Genomic DNA, 18,968 nt, shown 5'->3' with positions numbered 1-18,968 from the left:
CGTGTCGCCATACTATTGATCCGCGCGTCAATTAACAATTTCTCCTCCTTTTCCTTTTTTTTTTAAAAATATCAGCTACTACTTGTCATTATCTTATTCATCCATGATCGCCACGTCACTACCACATCATGTGCCACGTCATCGCCACGCCAGCAAGGTGCCACGTGTCACTGCCACGTTGGATTTCCTCTTCAATCTTCTTTTGCTTATAACTTTCTCGTTTGAACTCTGATTTGAGCGATTCAAATTGTGTTGGAATCATCTTTCCGAGCTCTACAAGATAGTGACTCTAAAATACTAAAAATATTAGTAAAAAAATCTGAGTTTGTTATCATCAAAATACTTGGTTTGATTGAAGCCCTAAAGCTAACAAATTGTTTATGCAGGATTTAAGTTTCATATTTTGCTAATAATTTGTTGTAGGTTATAACAAATATGATGTCAGTATTAAACTGACATCGTAGTATACAACAACAACTATTAAACGTCATCTAAACCAAATAACTTTGATTAGAATCAATGTCAGTTCCCAACTGTCATCCATGACCCATATAATGTCAGTTACAAACTGACATCGTAGCTAACCATCATTGTGTTAGGTATGATAGCACGAGTATGATGTCAATTCTTAACCGGCATCATACAAAACTGCCATCAAATGTTTATGGTAAGATGACAGTTCACTACCGCCATCGTACATGTACAATAGTGGAAATATTTGATGTCAGTTTACAATTCGCCATCGTATCCTACGATGCCAATAGATATAATGGCAGTTTGCAAATTTCCATCATATGTATATGATGGCAGTCCAAAACTGAGATCTATATTCAAAATTGTTGTAGTAATACAACACAAAGAACTATTGATGATCTTCTTGTAGACACATGGTTCATCAATAGTTTGGTCAAAGTCATGAGATTTAATTGCATTATCAAACCCTATATTCCAAAATCTGGATGTTTGCTTCAATCCACAAATGGACCTATTAAGCTTGCAAATTTTTTGCTCATGATCTTGTTTTATGAATCCCTCTAGTTGTTTCATATAGATGTCAACATCAAAATTTCTATTTAAAAAGGTAGTCTTGATATCCATTTTTCATATTTCATAGTCATAATATGCGGCAATGGATAAGAGAATTTTGATAGACTTAAACATGACAACAGGCTAGAAAGTTTCATCATAATCCACTCACTCCACTTGGGTATAACCCTTTACCACCGGTCTAGCATTAAAGATTTGCATCTTTTCCCATCTGCACCTCTTTTCATCTTGTAGATCTATTTGCAACCTATAGGTTTTACCCCATCAGGTTGATCTACAAGATCCTAGACATAATTAAAATAAATAGACTCTATTTCTAGATTCATGTCATTAATCCATTCATCTTTGTCCATATCAGCCATTGTCGGTTCATAAGATACTGGATCCTCAATATCATATCTGGTGTGACAGCTTGGGGCTTTTGTTAAATCCATATAACGAGCAGATTAGGTTATAACCCTCCCACTACATCGAGACATTCTCGACTCTTGAGAAGAATGTGTTTGACTCGATGTGTCAACAACAACTTTTGTTGATGTACTAGCATATTCAACAACGTTTGTTGAAGTCTCAGTAGTTTCACTGAAAAATTATTGCATGGTTTATGTTCTCTGATGTGGTAGGAATTATATGCAATTCATGTTTTTAACTTAACTTTTACGAAATTGACAAATAAAGAATATAGAAAATGTAAAGTATAGGGAAGCGACACAAATTTACGAGGTTTACTAATAATGTGTTAGTTACGTCACGGAGCGGAGGCAAATAATTTTATTGGAGATAATGTTACATAATACATAATGAATGGTGCTACGAGGGTTTAAACCCTAGAGTTATGGACCTTCGTACTTGATTGTTCGAAATGTCAAATAACTTATTGAAAACATTCTAACGTTAATCCTTTAAGATGCTTCAGAGGTTTGATATGGATGACTCTCACAAATTGCTAGATTCTTACGTTTAGAAGGATAGGAATAACTATATAGTCCCAACAACGTCCATATATATGCACCTAGACTATTTGCAATACGTTTGTTAATTTCCTTTTGACATTAAAGAAAGAGCTATGAGAGGATGAAAGTTGAGGAGTCACAAGAAACATCCATTGCATAAGAAGAAATATTAGGAAAGTTCAGGTAGCTTTCCTCTAAATAGGCACCTAAGCTATAAATGTGTGAACATGTTGGTCAAGACCTACTTGTTAAGAGAATTAGAGTATATTTGAAAATGATTCTAAAATGGTTTAGATCACTTTTGATAATTTCAAAATCATTCCAAAACATATAATTTAATAATTTAAAATCCATTCTCATGATATAAAAATTACATTGAAAAGTATAAAATTAAATATTAAATTAAATTTAAACGATTAAAGATATAATTCGAATTAATTTTGAAATGATTTTTAACAATTTTAAAATCATTCCTATACGATTATAAGCTCCATGAACCATCTCGATTATAATTAACGACGGAAATGAATTGGTGGATGAGGAAAAGTGTCATCAACTATTACACTAGACCTTTGTACGCTGTTCTTTTAAATCATTTTCCCATGACAACACATTTTAATGTGCAATAAATAAGGAAAAAAACAACTCTATAAATTGTTATTTAATGATGAAGTAAATTAAAATATAATAGGCCATTAGCAATACGATTACGATTTTTTTAATATATGAATCTACTATATACAAAATTGAAAATTTAAATTTTATTAGACATAAATTCGATTTTATGTATATCTAATAGATCAATTAATTTTTTTAAAAAAAAAAATCATATATGTAAAAAATGATTACACATAAAATTTTTAAAGACCTTTCAAACATTTTAAAATTTCAATGATCTATAAGATACAAGATTGAAAGTTCATAAACTAATTCTATAAGTTAATTGTTTTTACTCATTTTAATATCCTATTAAGCTTTAAACTAAATTTTTCTGATACTGATTGTTCCAACTTTTGTCTGTTAATATGTTGCATCCATCTTTGTCTTTGTTTTAGTATATAATCTAACATTACAGCACATTAAAAAAAATTATTTTGGGAAGAACTACATATTAAAAGGTAAAGAGATTTATCCTCTAAATTCTTGGTCAATGATGATATTTTAACCAATTGATCTATGTTGAAGTTAGCATGTAGGAAGTTTAATACAGGGTATTAATGATAATAATTATTATTATTATTATTATATTTCATTGTTAGACGTGGTTGGAATTATATGCAATTAATGTTATTTAAAAAACATCTCCTAGGAAGTAGCTAGGTTATGGTGGCCGTTGTTCATGGCTATATGTAGGTGGATTAGACATTAAAGGATACACATTTTGACTTTATTGGTTACGTATTTATAAATAAATAAACATCCAAATCGAAACGATTAATTTATTTGAAATAAGAGTCCATTTGATTTATTAAATTAAAACAAGAAAATACAGCGACCAGTTGGTATTAATCTAAATTAATTGTGGATGGCTTTGGTAGAAACAAGGACCTAGTTGATACACGTGGCGAAAGGTAACTGGACGCGGAATTTAGAATGGACCCCACAACGGGGAAGAACATCCAATCATCACGTGAGTCAGCAAAACGTTGAATCGAGAATCAATTTTACCAAAGAACCGGTCAACGACCATTGGGTCAAGGCCAAGAGGGTCCTCAAGATAAGGGTATTTACGTCTTTTCAACTACCGTCCAATCGCAACCCGTCTTCTCTAAACCTTTAAACGAACCAAACGCCTCTCTTTGAATTCATTTTGAAGAGCTGAAATTTTTTATTTTGTTCTCATCAACTCCAAATGAAGAATCGATTATCAGCCAAGCCATGGATTCTCGGATTGGCCATAGCCGGCTTAATAGCCGGTTCTTTGTTGATTTCCGGATACATAGGTTTCGTGGACAGTAACTTATTCTGCTCCATTTCCGGCACCGGAGCACCGACAATCACCGGGTATTCCCCGGCGGATATCCAGCTTCAGTCAATAATCCATTACGCGACCTCGAAGACAGTTCCGCAGCAATCACTGGACGAGATCCATATCTCATTCGACGTATTGAAGGTTCGATGTCCGTGCAATTTTCTGGTATTCGGGCTCGGCCACGATTCATTGATGTGGGCGTCGCTCAATCCTCTCGGAACCACGATTTTTCTTGAAGAGGATCCGAAGTGGGTTCAGACGGTTTTAAAAGACGCTCCGATGCTTCGAGCTTATCACGTCCAGTACCGGACGCAGCTTCAGGAGGCAGATCGGTTGCTTTCAACTTACAAATCGGAGCCGTACTGTTCGCCGACGAAGGCATTTCTTAAGGGAAATGAAAAGTGTAAGTTAGCGCTTCATAATCTTCCAGAAGAGATTTACGAGAAGGAATGGGACCTGATAATGATCGACGCGCCGAGGGGGTATTTTGCGGAGGCTCCGGGCCGGATGGCGGCGATATTCTCCGCCGCCGTGATGGCGAGGAATAGGAAAGGATCCGGCGTTACCGATGTGTTTCTACACGATGTTGATCGGAAAGTGGAGAGGACATTTGCGCAGGAGTTTTTGTGCAAGAATAAGTATTATGTTAATGGAGTTGGAAGGTTATGGCATTTCAAGATTCCACCGGCGGCCAATATGAGCGAAGCCGATCGAACTTCGGATCGATTTTGTTAGATCAGAAAGAGGTTTGTTGGAGATTCGCAGTTTCTGAAATTATTTTTGTCTAAAGATAGTTATCGGTCTACTGACCGGCGGTGAGAGAGTTGAAGGGAAAATTTTCTTTGAATATCAATAAAACCCGCCGGAGTCTGAGGTCATGCGGCGGACAGACAATTTTGGCCGTCAACTCCGGCTGTGTTTTCGGACAAAGGAAGAAAAGTAAAAGATTTCATCTTCTCTTAATTGACTTTTTGTTCTTTTTTTCCCCTTTCTGTATTCTCTTTTTTCTTCTTGTCGTCTCCACTTTCCTACCACGTTTGTATAATGATGATATTTCAAGTTAAATTCCCATTTTAAGCCTCAAATCATTAGCTAAACGTATTATTTACATTTATTTTTAATTTGATCGAACTTGCTCAGAGTTTCTTGCTGGTCTTTATGGGAGATTTTTCTGGTGGCGATGATGTTTTAATCTAAATTTCCATATTTGACATTGGTGGTTGATTTCTCTAGCTTAACAACTCAAATTTCCAACCATTAACTGAAGAAGAATTGAATGCTCCTTGGAAAGAGTTCAATAAGAATAGTCATTATCAATATTCTCTTTATGGCAAGAGAAAATTCAAGCCATTATGTGATCATATAACTAACTGCACAATAAAGTGAAAGCAAAATAATGACAGATGTTTTTAGCTTACATAATTCATAAAGTCCAATGGATTTGAAATTTGCATCAAGTTAGGTTAAAATTTCCATCAAACGTTCAAATTGGAAGAGACAGGGAAAGAAAACGGATGTGCATAAAAGACAAGATGGAGCATTTGTTTTGCGCTGTGGTAGCCAAATACTTTATCCAAAAATTTAAAATAAAGGGCTTATCAACAACAAGCTAGCAAACAACGCCAATGGGCAGCCACTATTGTAAATTTAGTAAGAAAATTAGAATTTAGTCTCTATAATTTGATAAAAGTTTAAGTTCATAAATAGTTCTTATAGTTTGATAAAATTCTAAAAAATAGTCCCACTGTAGGGACTAAATTCTAAATATATACCATAGAAACTAAATTCTAACTTCCTAAGTTTGCAATTTAACCTAAAATGAATGAAAGGTGATTAGGTTTGGAAATTAAAATGCAAGAGAAAGAAGTCAGAGAGATGAAGAAAAGATGATGTAGAATTAGAGAACTTTTTAAGTGGAATAATCAAGATATCTAGAAGGATAAGAGTGATTACATTACAAGGACGCGTACAAGTAAACCCTAATTCAAAAACGAGAGTTATAGAAAGTATTTCATACGGTCATCTCTCTTCATTGCGTTGTATACGGCTTGAACCTGGAAAGGGAAACCACAAAACATCGCACATCAGAAGCTCATCCACAAAAAGATTCACCTCAGATCGTTCTCCATCCACATGACATGAATTTCAAAATAATTGGCCAACTAATAATTTTTTCTTTTCAATGCAGCAGATAATATCTAAGTTAAGATTACTTTACGAAAGTCCTTTACTTAGTCCCTAATTTTTTCTTAAAAACTTATTTTAATTCATCAGAAGTTCATTCGTTTAAATTCCAATGAACATCAGAAAAATCTTCAGTGAAAAAGTGACGTGACGATGTAATCTACAATTCTTCTAACATATTTTTCTTTAACCTTCTGTCCTTTTATTCTTCTCTAGCAATTGACCACGTTTAAACCTATAAATTTCTCAATTTTCTTGTATGTTGATGTATAAAAATGTTTGTATTATAATCTACTTGACAGTAAAATAATTCATGCTTTTTGTTCGTTAGTTCCTAACTTAGATTTTAATAGCAACAGTTGAATCCATTCCTTAACTAAAATTTAAGTGATTCAAATGAAATTTGAATCTTCAGTATAATATTAAAAGTTGTAGTAACAAAAGCATTCTTTTTTACATTTTTTTAGAGTTGGGGATTTGGATCCAGGGATGAGATTTGATTAGGCTGGAAACTGTTTATCTACAAAACTAATATACATGGGCCTATTGTTTATTTATTTTGGGGATGGGGTCAACCAAATCAAGAAGCATCATGATCAAACATGTTTGTTGACGGGTGAAGGACATACTATGCTAACAAATTGTAAGGCATCATTAATGAACAAATTAATAGAAGAGAAAGGAGGGACCTGCTCACTGGAAATTACTTGAACCGGTCCAATGTTTACCGAAATGTACTTCCCTTTTGCTGAAAATTTATGCTTCACCTTGCCCTGTAATAAGGAGATTTATTTTTTAGCACGTCAATCAAAGAGGCCGTCCATTTATGATAATTCATGCCCTCATACTTTCATGACGACTTAATCATTAACTTGGTTGAAATCTTTCGAGACTATTAATATACCAGAGATGGAAAATCCTCTGTATATCATTTCATGAAAGAATTGAATATTGATGCCTATTTATAAGCAATGTAAAAAAAAATACTGAAAACAGAAGAACAAACAATAATAAAATAAACTAAAGGTACAACCAAATTAGTTAAACAAAACCTTAATGCGTAAGAATTAACCTGAACGCTAAAGATGGTGGGGACTAAATAGAACTTCATTGTCATCAAGGACAAAGTGAGTAGGTCCACTTTCTTAGCGCATTAACCATCAATATTCGCAAGGATCTACTTCACACCCCTGATGGAAATTTGGACTTTTGCCATCGGCAATTTGTTGTTTTAACTACATCAACCACATACCTCTATTGTCTGATTTTAACAGTAACACCCTGATAGTTCACTCGCTAGAGAAATTGTGTTTGCTCGACATAGACCAACTAAACGTTCAATTTCTTTCATATCTTTCCTCCTCCCTTTTTTACCAAAGATCTTTTTGACATATACAGACGCAGTGTTTCTATCCTACCAGCACAATTCTTCAATGGAAAACCATAACAGGGTGTTCACCAAGGTTACGTTGAATCGCAAAAAACATAATCTCTAGTGGGTTTCTCTCTCTCTCTCTCTCTCTCTCTCTCTCTCTCTCATGTTACTTGGATTTAGCTTTTACATATTCGTTCCTGATATCTTGTCATTTTGTTCTATAATTAAATGAAATATGGAAAGCCATTAAAAAGGGAGATAAAGAAAAGACAAAAATCTCGAACATTGTACAAAGTGTTGAAAAAGAGTAGTTATGAAAAAGGAGAGTTAAGAGCTTGCTGTAGAAGAAACAAAAAGCAAAGCATCCTAAAACTCTTCAATTACAATTTATTTCTATCACCACTCGGAAAGATTCTCCTATCCTCTTTACCGAAATCTTCCAATAGAAATCTCTAAAAGCATTACGCAGCAACCCTTCAACTTTATCTTTGAAAGGATTGGCACACGATCATAGAGAAAAGAATCCTGCCACACAAACATCAAACAGTCTCCAAAATATATGGACAAATTATTTCCAATAGAAGGCACCATATGGAAAGGTCATCAACAATTTCATTATCTTTTCTACATGAAGCACACCATCATGAGGCTGCTAATATTAATCGGATTCACGCATAGATTTTATCAGGTGTATTTATCCCACAAAAGAATAGAGTCTACAAAAAAAAGTTTGACTTTCTTGGATAAGTCGGTTTCCAAATAGTAGTTCAAATCTCATTATGAACGGCTTCCTGCATTGGAACAATATTATGAGATAGAGATTTAGAGAGAAACATACCCAAATTCTCCCTTTTCCTATTCACGATGCAAAGAGTCGTTGAAGATATACCATCTAACCGCAGAAGAAAAATCCACTCCTGCACCTCTAAATTTGTTATGCAGGCTTCTTTAGGACCACAAATTATATATACCTATAGACGAAGGGGTAAAAAGGGAATTGAACAAACAACTATGGGAGCAAAAGAAGGGAATATTGAGTAGGGGACCACAAGACGGTTATAAAGGACAACAATGGCAAGGGAGGACGTCAGAGAAGAATTTGGTAAAAAGCTGAGCAGGCTTTTTTGTAGGAGAGGAATGCCCGGCTCTCTCAAAGGTGCCGGGAGTGATATTTTCCATTTTGGGTTGTTAGTCTCGAGAATTTTAGGAGGAGTGCTGGTGTATTTTGGAAAGGGTCTGAAGGGAAGTTTCCTTACGTCTGTATTGAGTCTGAGCATATAAATAAAAGAACGACTACGGTTTTTGCCCTATTATTCTCTGTTCTCTTCTTCTTTTGCTTTGTGTTTTGTTAGCTGTTTTTGTGCAGGGATCGAAGAGCCTTACAAGTAGTATCAGAGCCCGCTTCATCCTAGGCGAACGAGAGCTATGGCTCAAAAACAAATAGAGGAAAGAATGGAAAAAAACGAGAAAGTCTCCGAAATGAAGGAGATGCTGATGGGACTTTGCAAGAACATAGAAAAACTCACGGAGGAGATGAGAAAGAGCAATGTTGCTCGAAAGGCTGAAGAATCGAGAACAACCTAAGGACGATGAATGAAACTTAAGGGGAAGATCGATGAGGCCGATTCAACACCCAGCAATGGAGGGGGAGGAGCCGATAGAAGCAAATACAAAAGGCTAGAGATACCTGTTTTCGCCAGAGAGAACCTGGAATCATGAGTGTATAGAGCTGAGCATTATTTCGAGATCCACGAGTTGTCCGATCAGGAGAAGGTAAAGGTAGCCGTCATCAGTTTTGGGCCAGACAAAGTTGACTGGTTCCGATGGAGCCACAACGGGAAAGCAATCAATACTGGGAGGAGCTGAAGAGGAGGATGTTTGAATACTTCAGACCTACCGGAGAAGGTAGTCTAGGCGCGCGGTTGTTGAGAATAAAGCAAGAGGGGTCGTATACTAACTACATGAAGAAATTTGTGACATACTCGACCCCCCTGCCTGACCTGGCCGAAGAAGTCCTCAAGGATACTTTCATAAATGGGCTGGAACCAACGTTGAGAGCAGAGGTTATTAGTAGAAAGCCAACCACCTTGGAAGAATGTATGCACGAAGCCCAGCTGGTGAGTGATAGAAACATGGCCCTGAAGTTAGTATTAGCAGACCTAGGAGTAGTTGGACCAGGCAAAAAAGAAGCCCAAGTGAAGGAGGGTGGGACGCCAAATAGGAAGAGCGAGAAAATGGTAGAGTCTCAAGCGACAAAACGCATAACATTGCCTATGAAAGGCAACCTCATGAGGAAGGAACTGTCGATGAAGCGTCTCTCTGATAGCAAATTTCGTGACCGACTTGATAAGGGACTTTGTTTTAGATGTAATGAGAAGTATGCACCTGGACATCGATGCAAAGCTAAGAAAAACCGCGAGCTGATGCTGTTTATTACCAACGAAAGAGAAGAAACAACCGGAGAAGGAGAGGAAGGAGAGGAACCGAGAGGAAAAGAAGGCTTAGAAGCCGAGGAGACGGCAGAGATCACGTTGAGATCCATGTGTGGGCTGTCTGCCCAAGGCACGATGAAGTTAAAGGGACAACTGAAGGGTAAAGAAGTGGTAGTGTTGATCGATTGTGGAGCAACCCATAACTTCGTTCACCAAAAGATAGTGAAGGAGTTACAGCTTCCAGTAAACAAGAAGAATTTCTCAGTGATAATTGGGAATGGTGCAACCATACGAGGGGAAGGTTTATGCAGAGCGGTAGAGTTGAAGCTTCCCGACTTGACTGTGAAGGCAGATTTCTTGGTGATCGATCTAGGACAAATGGATCTGGTGTTGGGGAAGTGGTTATGCACAACAGGGTTTATGGGAGTTCATTGGCCGTCACTAACCATGTCTTTCTTGGTAGGGGAATCACAAGTCATGCTACGAGGTGTTCCATCCTTGACCAAGGCAGAAGTGTCCTTCAAAGCATTAACAAAGACCTGGCAAGCAGAGGATCAAGGATTTTTGGTAGAATTCCAGAATTTCGAGTTCAAGAATGAGGAAGGGGATGAGGAGCTAAACGAACCAAATGAAGATGAGGGACTACCAGTCATGATCAAAGCCTTACTTGAACAAAACATGGACATATTTGAAGAACTCACAACACTTCCCCCTAGGAGAGCAGTTGACCACCGCATCTTGATGAGTGCAGACCAAAAGCCAATTAATGTGAGACCCTACAAATACGGCCATAACCAGAAAGAAGAGATTGAAAAGTTATTGGAAGAGATGCTTAAGGCCGGAATCATACGACCAAGCCATAGCCCCTACTCCAACCCTGTTCTCTTGGTGAAAAAGAAAGATGGTTGGTGGAGATTTTGTGTTGACTACCGGAAGCTAAACCAAGCAACTGTGGCTGATAAATTCCCCATACCAGTAATCAAAGAGCTACTAGATGAGTTGCACAGAGCAGCGGTTTATTCCAAACTCGATCTAAGATCGGGTTATCACCAGATCAGAATGAGTGAGGGGGACATTGAAAAGACAGCTTTCAGGACTCATGAAGGCCACTACGAGTTCCTAGTGATGCCTTTTGGTCTCACAAACCCGGCCACCTTCCAATCACTCATGAACCAGGTATTTCGACCATTCCTTCGTAGATTTGTCCTAGTTTTCTTTGACGACATTCTAGTGTACAGTCCAAACATCTCGACTCATGAGACGCATTTGGGAGTTGTATTCAACATCCTTCGTGATCATCGGTTGTTTGCCAATCGAAAGAAGTGCACATTCTGTCAAACCAGGGTCCAATATTTAGGCCATTGGATTTCAGCCCGAGGGGTGGAAGTGGATGATGGAAAGATTAAAGTGATGAGAGAATGGCCCCAACCACAGAATGTGTCCGAACTGAGGGGATTCTTAGGGCTTACAAGGTATTATAGGAGGTTTGTATAAGGATATGGAAGCATCGTAGCCCCCCTTACCAAGCTCCTTCAGAAGAATTCATTCAGGTGGGATGAGGAAGCCACTCGGGCATTTGAAAAACTGAAGCAAGCCATGGTGACAGCTTCGGTATTAGCCCTCCCTGACTTCTCCAAGACCTTTGTGATAGAGACCGATGCTTCTGGATTTGGGTTAGGAGTTGTGCTATCGCAAGAATCGAAACTTATAGCCTACTTCAGTCAGAAACTATCAGTAAGGGCTCAAGCCAAGTTCATATATGAGAAGGAATTGATGGTTGTAGTCCTAGCCGTATAGAAATGGAGACACTACCTGTTGGTGATATCGGACCAAAAAGCTTTAAAGTTTCTAATTGAACAACTAGAAGTACAACCCCAGTTCCAACGATAGTTGACAAAGCTACTCGGGTACGACTTTGAGATCCTATATCAACCAGGCCTGCAAAACAAAGCGGTGGATGCATTGTCTAGGATGCCGGCTTCCGTGGAATTGTGTGTAATGACGGCCCCGACTATAATCGATATTGAGGTAGCGCTAAGAGGTTGAGGAGGACAAAGAACTCCAAAAGATCATTGCCATATTGAAGGAAAATCCAGAGGAAAAACCGAAATACAAATGGCAACATGACCGATTGACATATAAAAATATGTTGGTACTCTCTCGAAGGTCTAGTTTGATTCCATCATTACTTCATACATTCCACGATTCAGTGTTAGGTGGTCACTCCGGGTTCTAAAGGATCTATAAAAGGATGAGCGAAGAATTGTATTGGCAAGGGATGAAGACAGACGTGAAGAAATACGTAGAAGGATGTGAAATCTGCCGAAGAAACAAATGTGAAGCTTTATCTCCCGCTGGTTTATTACAACCCCTCCCCATTCCTTGTCTAGTTTTGGAAGATTGGAGTATGGACTTTGTGGAAGGCTTACCGAAAGCAAGGGGTTATGACTCCATAATGGTGGTGGTGGACTGTTTAAGTAAGTATGCACACTTCATACCACTCAAACACCCAGTCTCGGCCAAGCAAGTAGATGAAATATTTATCCAAGAAGTGGTACGACACCATGGAGTCCCTTTATCAATTTTAACACAAAGAGATAAAATATTCTTGAGTAACTTTTGGAGGGAAATGTTCACGACTATGGGAACTCAGCTGAAAGAAGTACTTCGTTCCATCCCCAAACCGATGGGCAAACCGAGAGGGTGAACCGCTACCTTGAGACCTATCTCCGCTGTTTTTGTAATGAACAACCGACGAAATGGAACAAATGGATAGCTCAAGCTGAACTATGGTATAACACGACCTTTCACATCTTTATTAAGACAACTCCGTATGAAGCAGTCTATGGAAGGCCTCTCCACCCCTAGTCACATATGGAGATAGGAAAACCTCCAACAACTCGATAGAACAACAACTACAAGAACGAGATCTAGCCCTCAATGCCCTGAAGGAAAACTTAGTCATTGCGCAAAATCGAATGAAGAAACATGCAGACAAACACTGAAGAGAGTTGACTTTTGAAATTGGGGAAGAGGTTTACTTGAAACTACGACCCTACAGACAGAAATCCTTAGCAAAGAAGAGGAGTGAGAAGTTGGCACCAAGATTCTATGGTCCTTACCAAGTGGTCGAACGGGTGGGAGAAGTTGCTTATAAGTTAGCCTTACCGGCTGAGGCTGCAATCCACAATGTGTTCCACATATCTCAATTGAAGAAGAAGCTAGGACAGGGCCATCAAATCCAACAGCATTCACCCATCCTGACAGAAGAATTTGAGCTGCAAACGATACCTGAGACAGTCTTGGGAGTAAGATGGAATGGAGACTTAGCTACCAACGAGTGGCTTGTCAAATGGAAGGAGCTGACTGAGAATGAAGCTACGTGGGAAGTTGTCTGTATCATGAACCAACAGTTTCTTCATTTCCACCTTGAGGACAAGGTTCACTTCGAGAAGGGAGGTATTGTAAGACCACAAATTATATATACCTATAAACGAAGGGTAAAAAAGGAATTGAACAAACAACTATGGGAGCAAAAGAAGGGAATATTGAGTAGGGGACCACAAGACGGTTGTAAAGGACAACAATGGCAAGGGAGGAGGACGTCAAAGAAGAATTTGGTAAAAAGCTGAGCAGGCTTTTTTGTAGAAGAGGAATGCCCGGCTTCTCAAAGGTGCTGGGAGTGATATTTTCCATTTTGGGTTGTTAGTCTCGAGAGTTTTAGAAGGAGGAGTGCTGGTGTATTTTGGGAAAGGTCTAAAGGGAAGTTTCCTTACGTGTGTATTGAGTATTGAAGAGGGAGCATATAAATAAAAGAACGACTACTGTTTTTTCCCTATTATTCTCTGTTCTCTTCTTCTTTTGCTCTGTGTTTTGTTAGCTGTTTTTGTGCAGGGATCGAAGAGCCTTACAGCTTCTTCTTTCCAAACTTAAATTCCAATCTCTAGAATGTCATTCCCGCACTTAGAAATGGTTTTATAAGGGGATTGAAGAAGCTCGCACAAAGGTACGAGGTCCCTCAAATCTTTGAACATTTGAAATTCAAAAGAAATGGCAATTTGTTGTGCCTTAATTTCACTTAGTACTTGAGACTTGAGTAGTGTGGTTGTGAAGCTTAAAACAAAGGATACAACAGTTAGGAAGTGTGTAAACTAAAGCTACAATGATGAAGTTTTGAAGAAGGATATGAAAATCAATTAAGTTTGAGCAGCATATGATGCAGCATGAGGCCACCATATCCAATGATCTAAATTTAATTAAAAGAATAGTATACAGTAATAAATGAGTCACCAGTGCAAACTCTTTCAATCAAAGGACATAATCCTTCTGGCTTATTAGAAAACCTACAATTTCTCTATCCAAGGTATAGCTGGTATGTAAGCACTTTAGACTCGGTGTACTTAACCCCAAAGGTGAGCAGTTCACCCTATGACGACCCATCTTGCTAAATTGATTGTAAACCCAAATGGATGTTGAAAGAATTTGATAGCCTTGAACAAATTGGCGATGGTCTATCATAGAGAAAAATCTAATAAGATATCCTAATCACAAAGCCATCAACAATCCCTTTTACAAATAACCCAACTAAAATAATCGACCACCAGGCACCAATTCAACCAACCCCACACCCCACCCCACCCCAGGTAGGGTAGATAGGGACCAACAAAATCCAATCTTCTATTGGGCCCGGCTGAGAAATTGGTAGTAGATACTAGCACCCCAAAAAATTCAAGATCTCCATGACATAAGCCTTCTCAATAACAAGTCTTTTCGTAGGCCCTTCTTTTTGGTCCTTTTAATGATTGCCTACAACCTCCTATGCTGTAAGTTCTGGAATTACGTGTTACTTCAATAGGGACATGGCTCTTAGCCTCTTACATTACCGCAAATATAAAAGATTTCCTATCTGCAATATCAGCAAGTAATCCCTGAATCTTTGGCTTGAAAGGAACAGTAGGGTTTTCATAACCAAAGAAAAAAGTCTCGATCACTAGTTTGATTCCCTCTTTTTGTAGCCCTTTATTGGCATAAATGTCATTCTGTGTGTGTGTAAGCAACGGTTTCATGGATAAGATGAATGGGGAGGAAAGCCAGGCTCCATGGCTTCAAATTGTCAGAAAAAGAAGTAAAACCGTTTATGTTGAAGGAGCATACAATTTACTCTAAGAAGAGCCACAAAAAATAATGGTCCATAAAGCTCCTAAAGGATCTTTTGTTGTTGACTTCTGAAGAACCTACTATTTCTTTCGAGAGCCAGGAGCCAAACCAAGCTCTTACAAAATTAAAGACGAGCTTTCTTGATGTAAACTTGTTACCCCTTACAACGATTGTAGCATTGATACTCCTTTCACAGAGCTTTTTCTATTACCCTTCACACAGGGCTTGGCTTTCCTCTATTTTTGAAATTTTATAGACCCATAAGATTGTTTCCTCAAAAAAAATTAAAAGAGAAGAAAAATAAAGAAGACATATACTATTTCACAAGCCAACAAAAATGGAAACTGAGGGACAGGGAGCCTAGTAGGTCAAGAATCTAAGGTTGTAAACAAGGTTAGATTTCTACAAGAATCCACAGATGTAGGTTGCATTTACACAAGCATTCACTGTAACACGTTTATTACATCAACCTTGATGATGTTCCAAATTCTTCTCTCAATGCTCCTCCTTATTGGGAAGGAATTTCCAGCTCCACTTTGACATCTACCTTAACCAAATCCAAACACATGCCTCCAGGGAAGAAATTAATACATGAAAGGCTTTTGACAAAAAACTCGACGAACTTACTTATCACCTTTAAGCCATTAATCAAACTCACTAGAAAAGATGGCATGTGGGAAACGAGTATACTTTTCTTTCATCCATCAACCAAAAGATGGGAAAAGGTAGAATTTTGATCCTCTTCTTTCAAGTCACTTTAGCATATTTTTCTCCAAAATATATCTTCCTTCAGGCTGTGCAGATCCATCCTATAACTCTCTAGAAATTTCTTTTCTATGCCCACGCTATTCATGAGAAAGACCAGCCATTCCTCTATACCATATGACATATTAAGCTCGGAGAATAAGAACTTTTGCAACTTTTTTGAAGCTCAAATAATGAGCATCCACCTTATCGTTAGGAAATTAGGAGTTTAATGCAGTGACCATCATTGTCCACAAACACAAAAACTTTCACAATAGTTTTTGTTAGCTATCATGTGTGAGGGGTGAGGAAAATGATAGACTTTGCCAGTCCATGGAAGTTGAAAAGAGTTTAAATAACACTTCTAGCATTTTATATTCGGACATTTGCTGTAGTTCAACTTTGTTGGAAATTGTTATAAGACAATCTCGTCCTATTTTGAACCTAGATTTTTTTAATTGATAAGACCTATTGGACTTGGGCTACTTCTTCCAATTTTTACTATCAAGTCACTTGGTATAATAGTTTCTAACTGATATTAATCAGAAATAATACGTCTCCCACTTTTTTTTAAAAAAAAAAAAGGAAATAATATTATCTGGCCTAATTTTATCACTAACTGCAAGCATAAATTTCAATTTCTAAGAAATTCCACACACATGCACAATATATAACGAGACATCTGCAGAATGAAGTGAAAGATATACTCTGTGGAAACTGAAAACAATCACCTCAGGAATTGGTTGTTGGAGGACAGACTCCACAGCAACAACCATAGATTGCACAAAATCATCTCCTCCAGTTCCAATCGCTGTAAAGCCTCTAACACCCGGGTACGAGTTCACCTATCCAATAATCATACAAAATTAAAGGTGATGGTAAAACGACAAAGCAATTAGCTAGATAATGTGATTTTTACAGGTAAATCCACCCTGACTCTTCTACTTATAACTCACTGCAGCAAAGATAGAGAGAAGCAACCACTTTTTTAACCAATAATAATTGACCTTTCACTCAAACATCGAAAGATATGAAGCAGCCATTCCATACATAAATTAGGTAATGGGGCAACTATTCCGTACCTTTTGATCCAAAGCGAGCCACTCGTTAGTAGAATCACTAGTCACTGTTCCTCCAAGTACCATATTCGTGGTATGCCCAACCCTCCCTTCTGTCTTAGATACCTCTGTATCAAGCAATCAAACGGAACTGACTATCAGTTACATCGCGTAAATTAAGAACTAGTCGTGAAATAGAAACACGAACAGGCACAAGCACACACGAGGAATGATACAGAACAAATTGATTTACGGCTTACAATTCGGAAGCCTTGATAGCATAAAGGTCAGGTGGAAACCTGAAATTGCCTTCAAAACAGCCTCCTGAGGAGGGTCCTGGCCATCCTGATTAGAGGACGACGTCGATTGGGTCTCATCGTGGGAGCAATTGAGAACAATTGGTTTAGGAAAGTGAAAACCTCGAGCGGTAATTCTCCTGACATTGCAATACAATCTATGGGTGAAGGATCGCCTGGTTCGGAGGGAGAAGGAGGAAGAAGGAGGAGTGAAGTGAAGGGGTCGCGATGGCTCCGTTAAGAAAATGGATGCAGAACGCATCATAGACCTGGTTGCGGCCATTTGTTGTTCTCTAGCTTGAATTGAGTTCTGGGAAATGCTTGCAGTATGCGAAATCAGAAATAGAGAGATATTTGTTCTTTCCACCGCCCTAACAAGAAGCAATTTGGGGACGATTGGATTTATATTTGTGGTTGCTTAGGACAAGGAACGAAATGGCGGTAAATTTATTTATTTTTCGTTTCTTCATAAATTATCAAATTATCGTATATAATTCTTTTTCTCCTTTTAATATATGGTGTGGCCTGTCCTGTGGGGAGAATCGAAGAGGTTTTCTTTTTCTTTTTCTTTTTCCTTTTCTTTTTCTTTTTAATATATATATATATCTTAATAATGCTTTTTTAACTTATTATGATTATATTATAGATTTGAAAGTTATTAGTCAAATACTGTTGTTTTTATATTCTGTATTTTCATAATGTGATGATTAAAAAAAATGTGAACATTAATAATAAAATATTAGGAGAGTTGTCCTTTCACCTCCAGGTTGATAAAATGGGATCAACAATTAACGAAATATTATTATTTTTTTAGAGTTTGCACAAAAAAACACGATGCATTTTTTAAATATCTAAGAGTAATTTCATTCCTAGTAATGTGTATTATTTATTTATTTATTTATTTATTTCTTTTTGTAGTCACTTGATTGAAAAGTTGTGGTATTATACTTCATCGTGTTGCTCCTACTCTAGGAATGTGGTCAATAATTTGATGTTGGAGAGTTGAAATGGTGGGTTTCACCCCTTCCAAATACCCCATCAAACCATTCAATTTTGGGCTAATAAGAGAAATAGCATTCTCTAAATATTCATTTTGAAAAATAGCATTATGTTTTAGGTTATGAAAAATAGCAAAACTACTTTGAATTTAATTCATTACTAATTATTAGATTACAAAAACACCCCAAATAATATCTACAATTAATTTATTCTAAAGATAACATTGTTTTTTTAAATCATAATAACTTAGATTTTTTTGGTATTTAAAATAGATTTAATTAAAATAAAATATCTAACCTCCTAACAAACTAAAATGTGACGTAAACATTTCAAAATAAAATGACCGATCTAATAACACCAAAAATATCCGGTGATTGAGATAATGAGAACTCATTACATTATAGTTCTTTAAGATTCAAACATAAAAACCCCATTGAAACTCCAAATTTAAAGAAACCCTCAATTGCAAAGTGTCGTTGGTAGGCATAAAATAATTAATTACATTGTAATTCCTTTCCATAAGTCCCCATTTTCCATAATCAAAAGCATTGATGTCATAAATAAACTTAAGGAGGTACAATCGTACGACACAAAGATGCGACATTACAAATTTTGAACAGATTCGTGGGTTATAGGTAATCTGAACGAATTTTTGAACCTAAAGGTGGTATTGGCACCGACAACGACATTTATAAAGTTAGAAAAAAATAAATCAAACCTGAAGTTAGGATCCTCGATTAACCCGTAGACA

General features: G+C 37.3%; 2 protein-coding genes across 2 annotated transcripts; one reads left to right on the top strand and one right to left on the bottom strand.

Annotated features, from left to right (window-relative positions):
* Window positions 1-3,761: 3,761 nt before the first annotated feature.
* On the top strand, window positions 3,762-5,057 carry LOC120080786 (probable methyltransferase At1g27930). The gene has a single exon (XM_039035414.1). The coding sequence runs from the start codon at window positions 3,853-3,855 to the stop codon at window positions 4,705-4,707; it is 855 nt and encodes a 284-aa protein (XP_038891342.1). The 5' UTR covers window positions 3,762-3,852; the 3' UTR covers window positions 4,708-5,057.
* Window positions 5,058-5,848: 791 nt separating this feature from the next.
* Window positions 5,849-17,623, bottom strand: LOC120080787. The gene is made up of 5 exons (XM_039035415.1): window positions 17,222-17,623; window positions 16,947-17,050; window positions 16,596-16,709; window positions 6,846-6,929; window positions 5,849-6,026 (listed from the first exon to the last, which is right to left on the bottom strand). The coding sequence occupies exons 1-5, from the start codon at window positions 17,499-17,501 to the stop codon at window positions 5,970-5,972; spliced, it is 639 nt and encodes a 212-aa protein (XP_038891343.1). The 5' UTR covers window positions 17,502-17,623; the 3' UTR covers window positions 5,849-5,969.
* Between the last annotated feature and the right edge of the window lie 1,345 nt (window positions 17,624-18,968).

The sequence above is a fragment of the Benincasa hispida genome, chromosome 7 (assembly GCF_009727055.1).
Source record: "Benincasa hispida cultivar B227 chromosome 7, ASM972705v1, whole genome shotgun sequence".
NCBI lineage: Eukaryota > Viridiplantae > Streptophyta > Magnoliopsida > Cucurbitales > Cucurbitaceae > Benincasa > Benincasa hispida.
The sequence above is the reverse complement of the archived record's forward strand: the minus strand, read 5'-3'. Positions and strand labels throughout refer to the sequence as shown.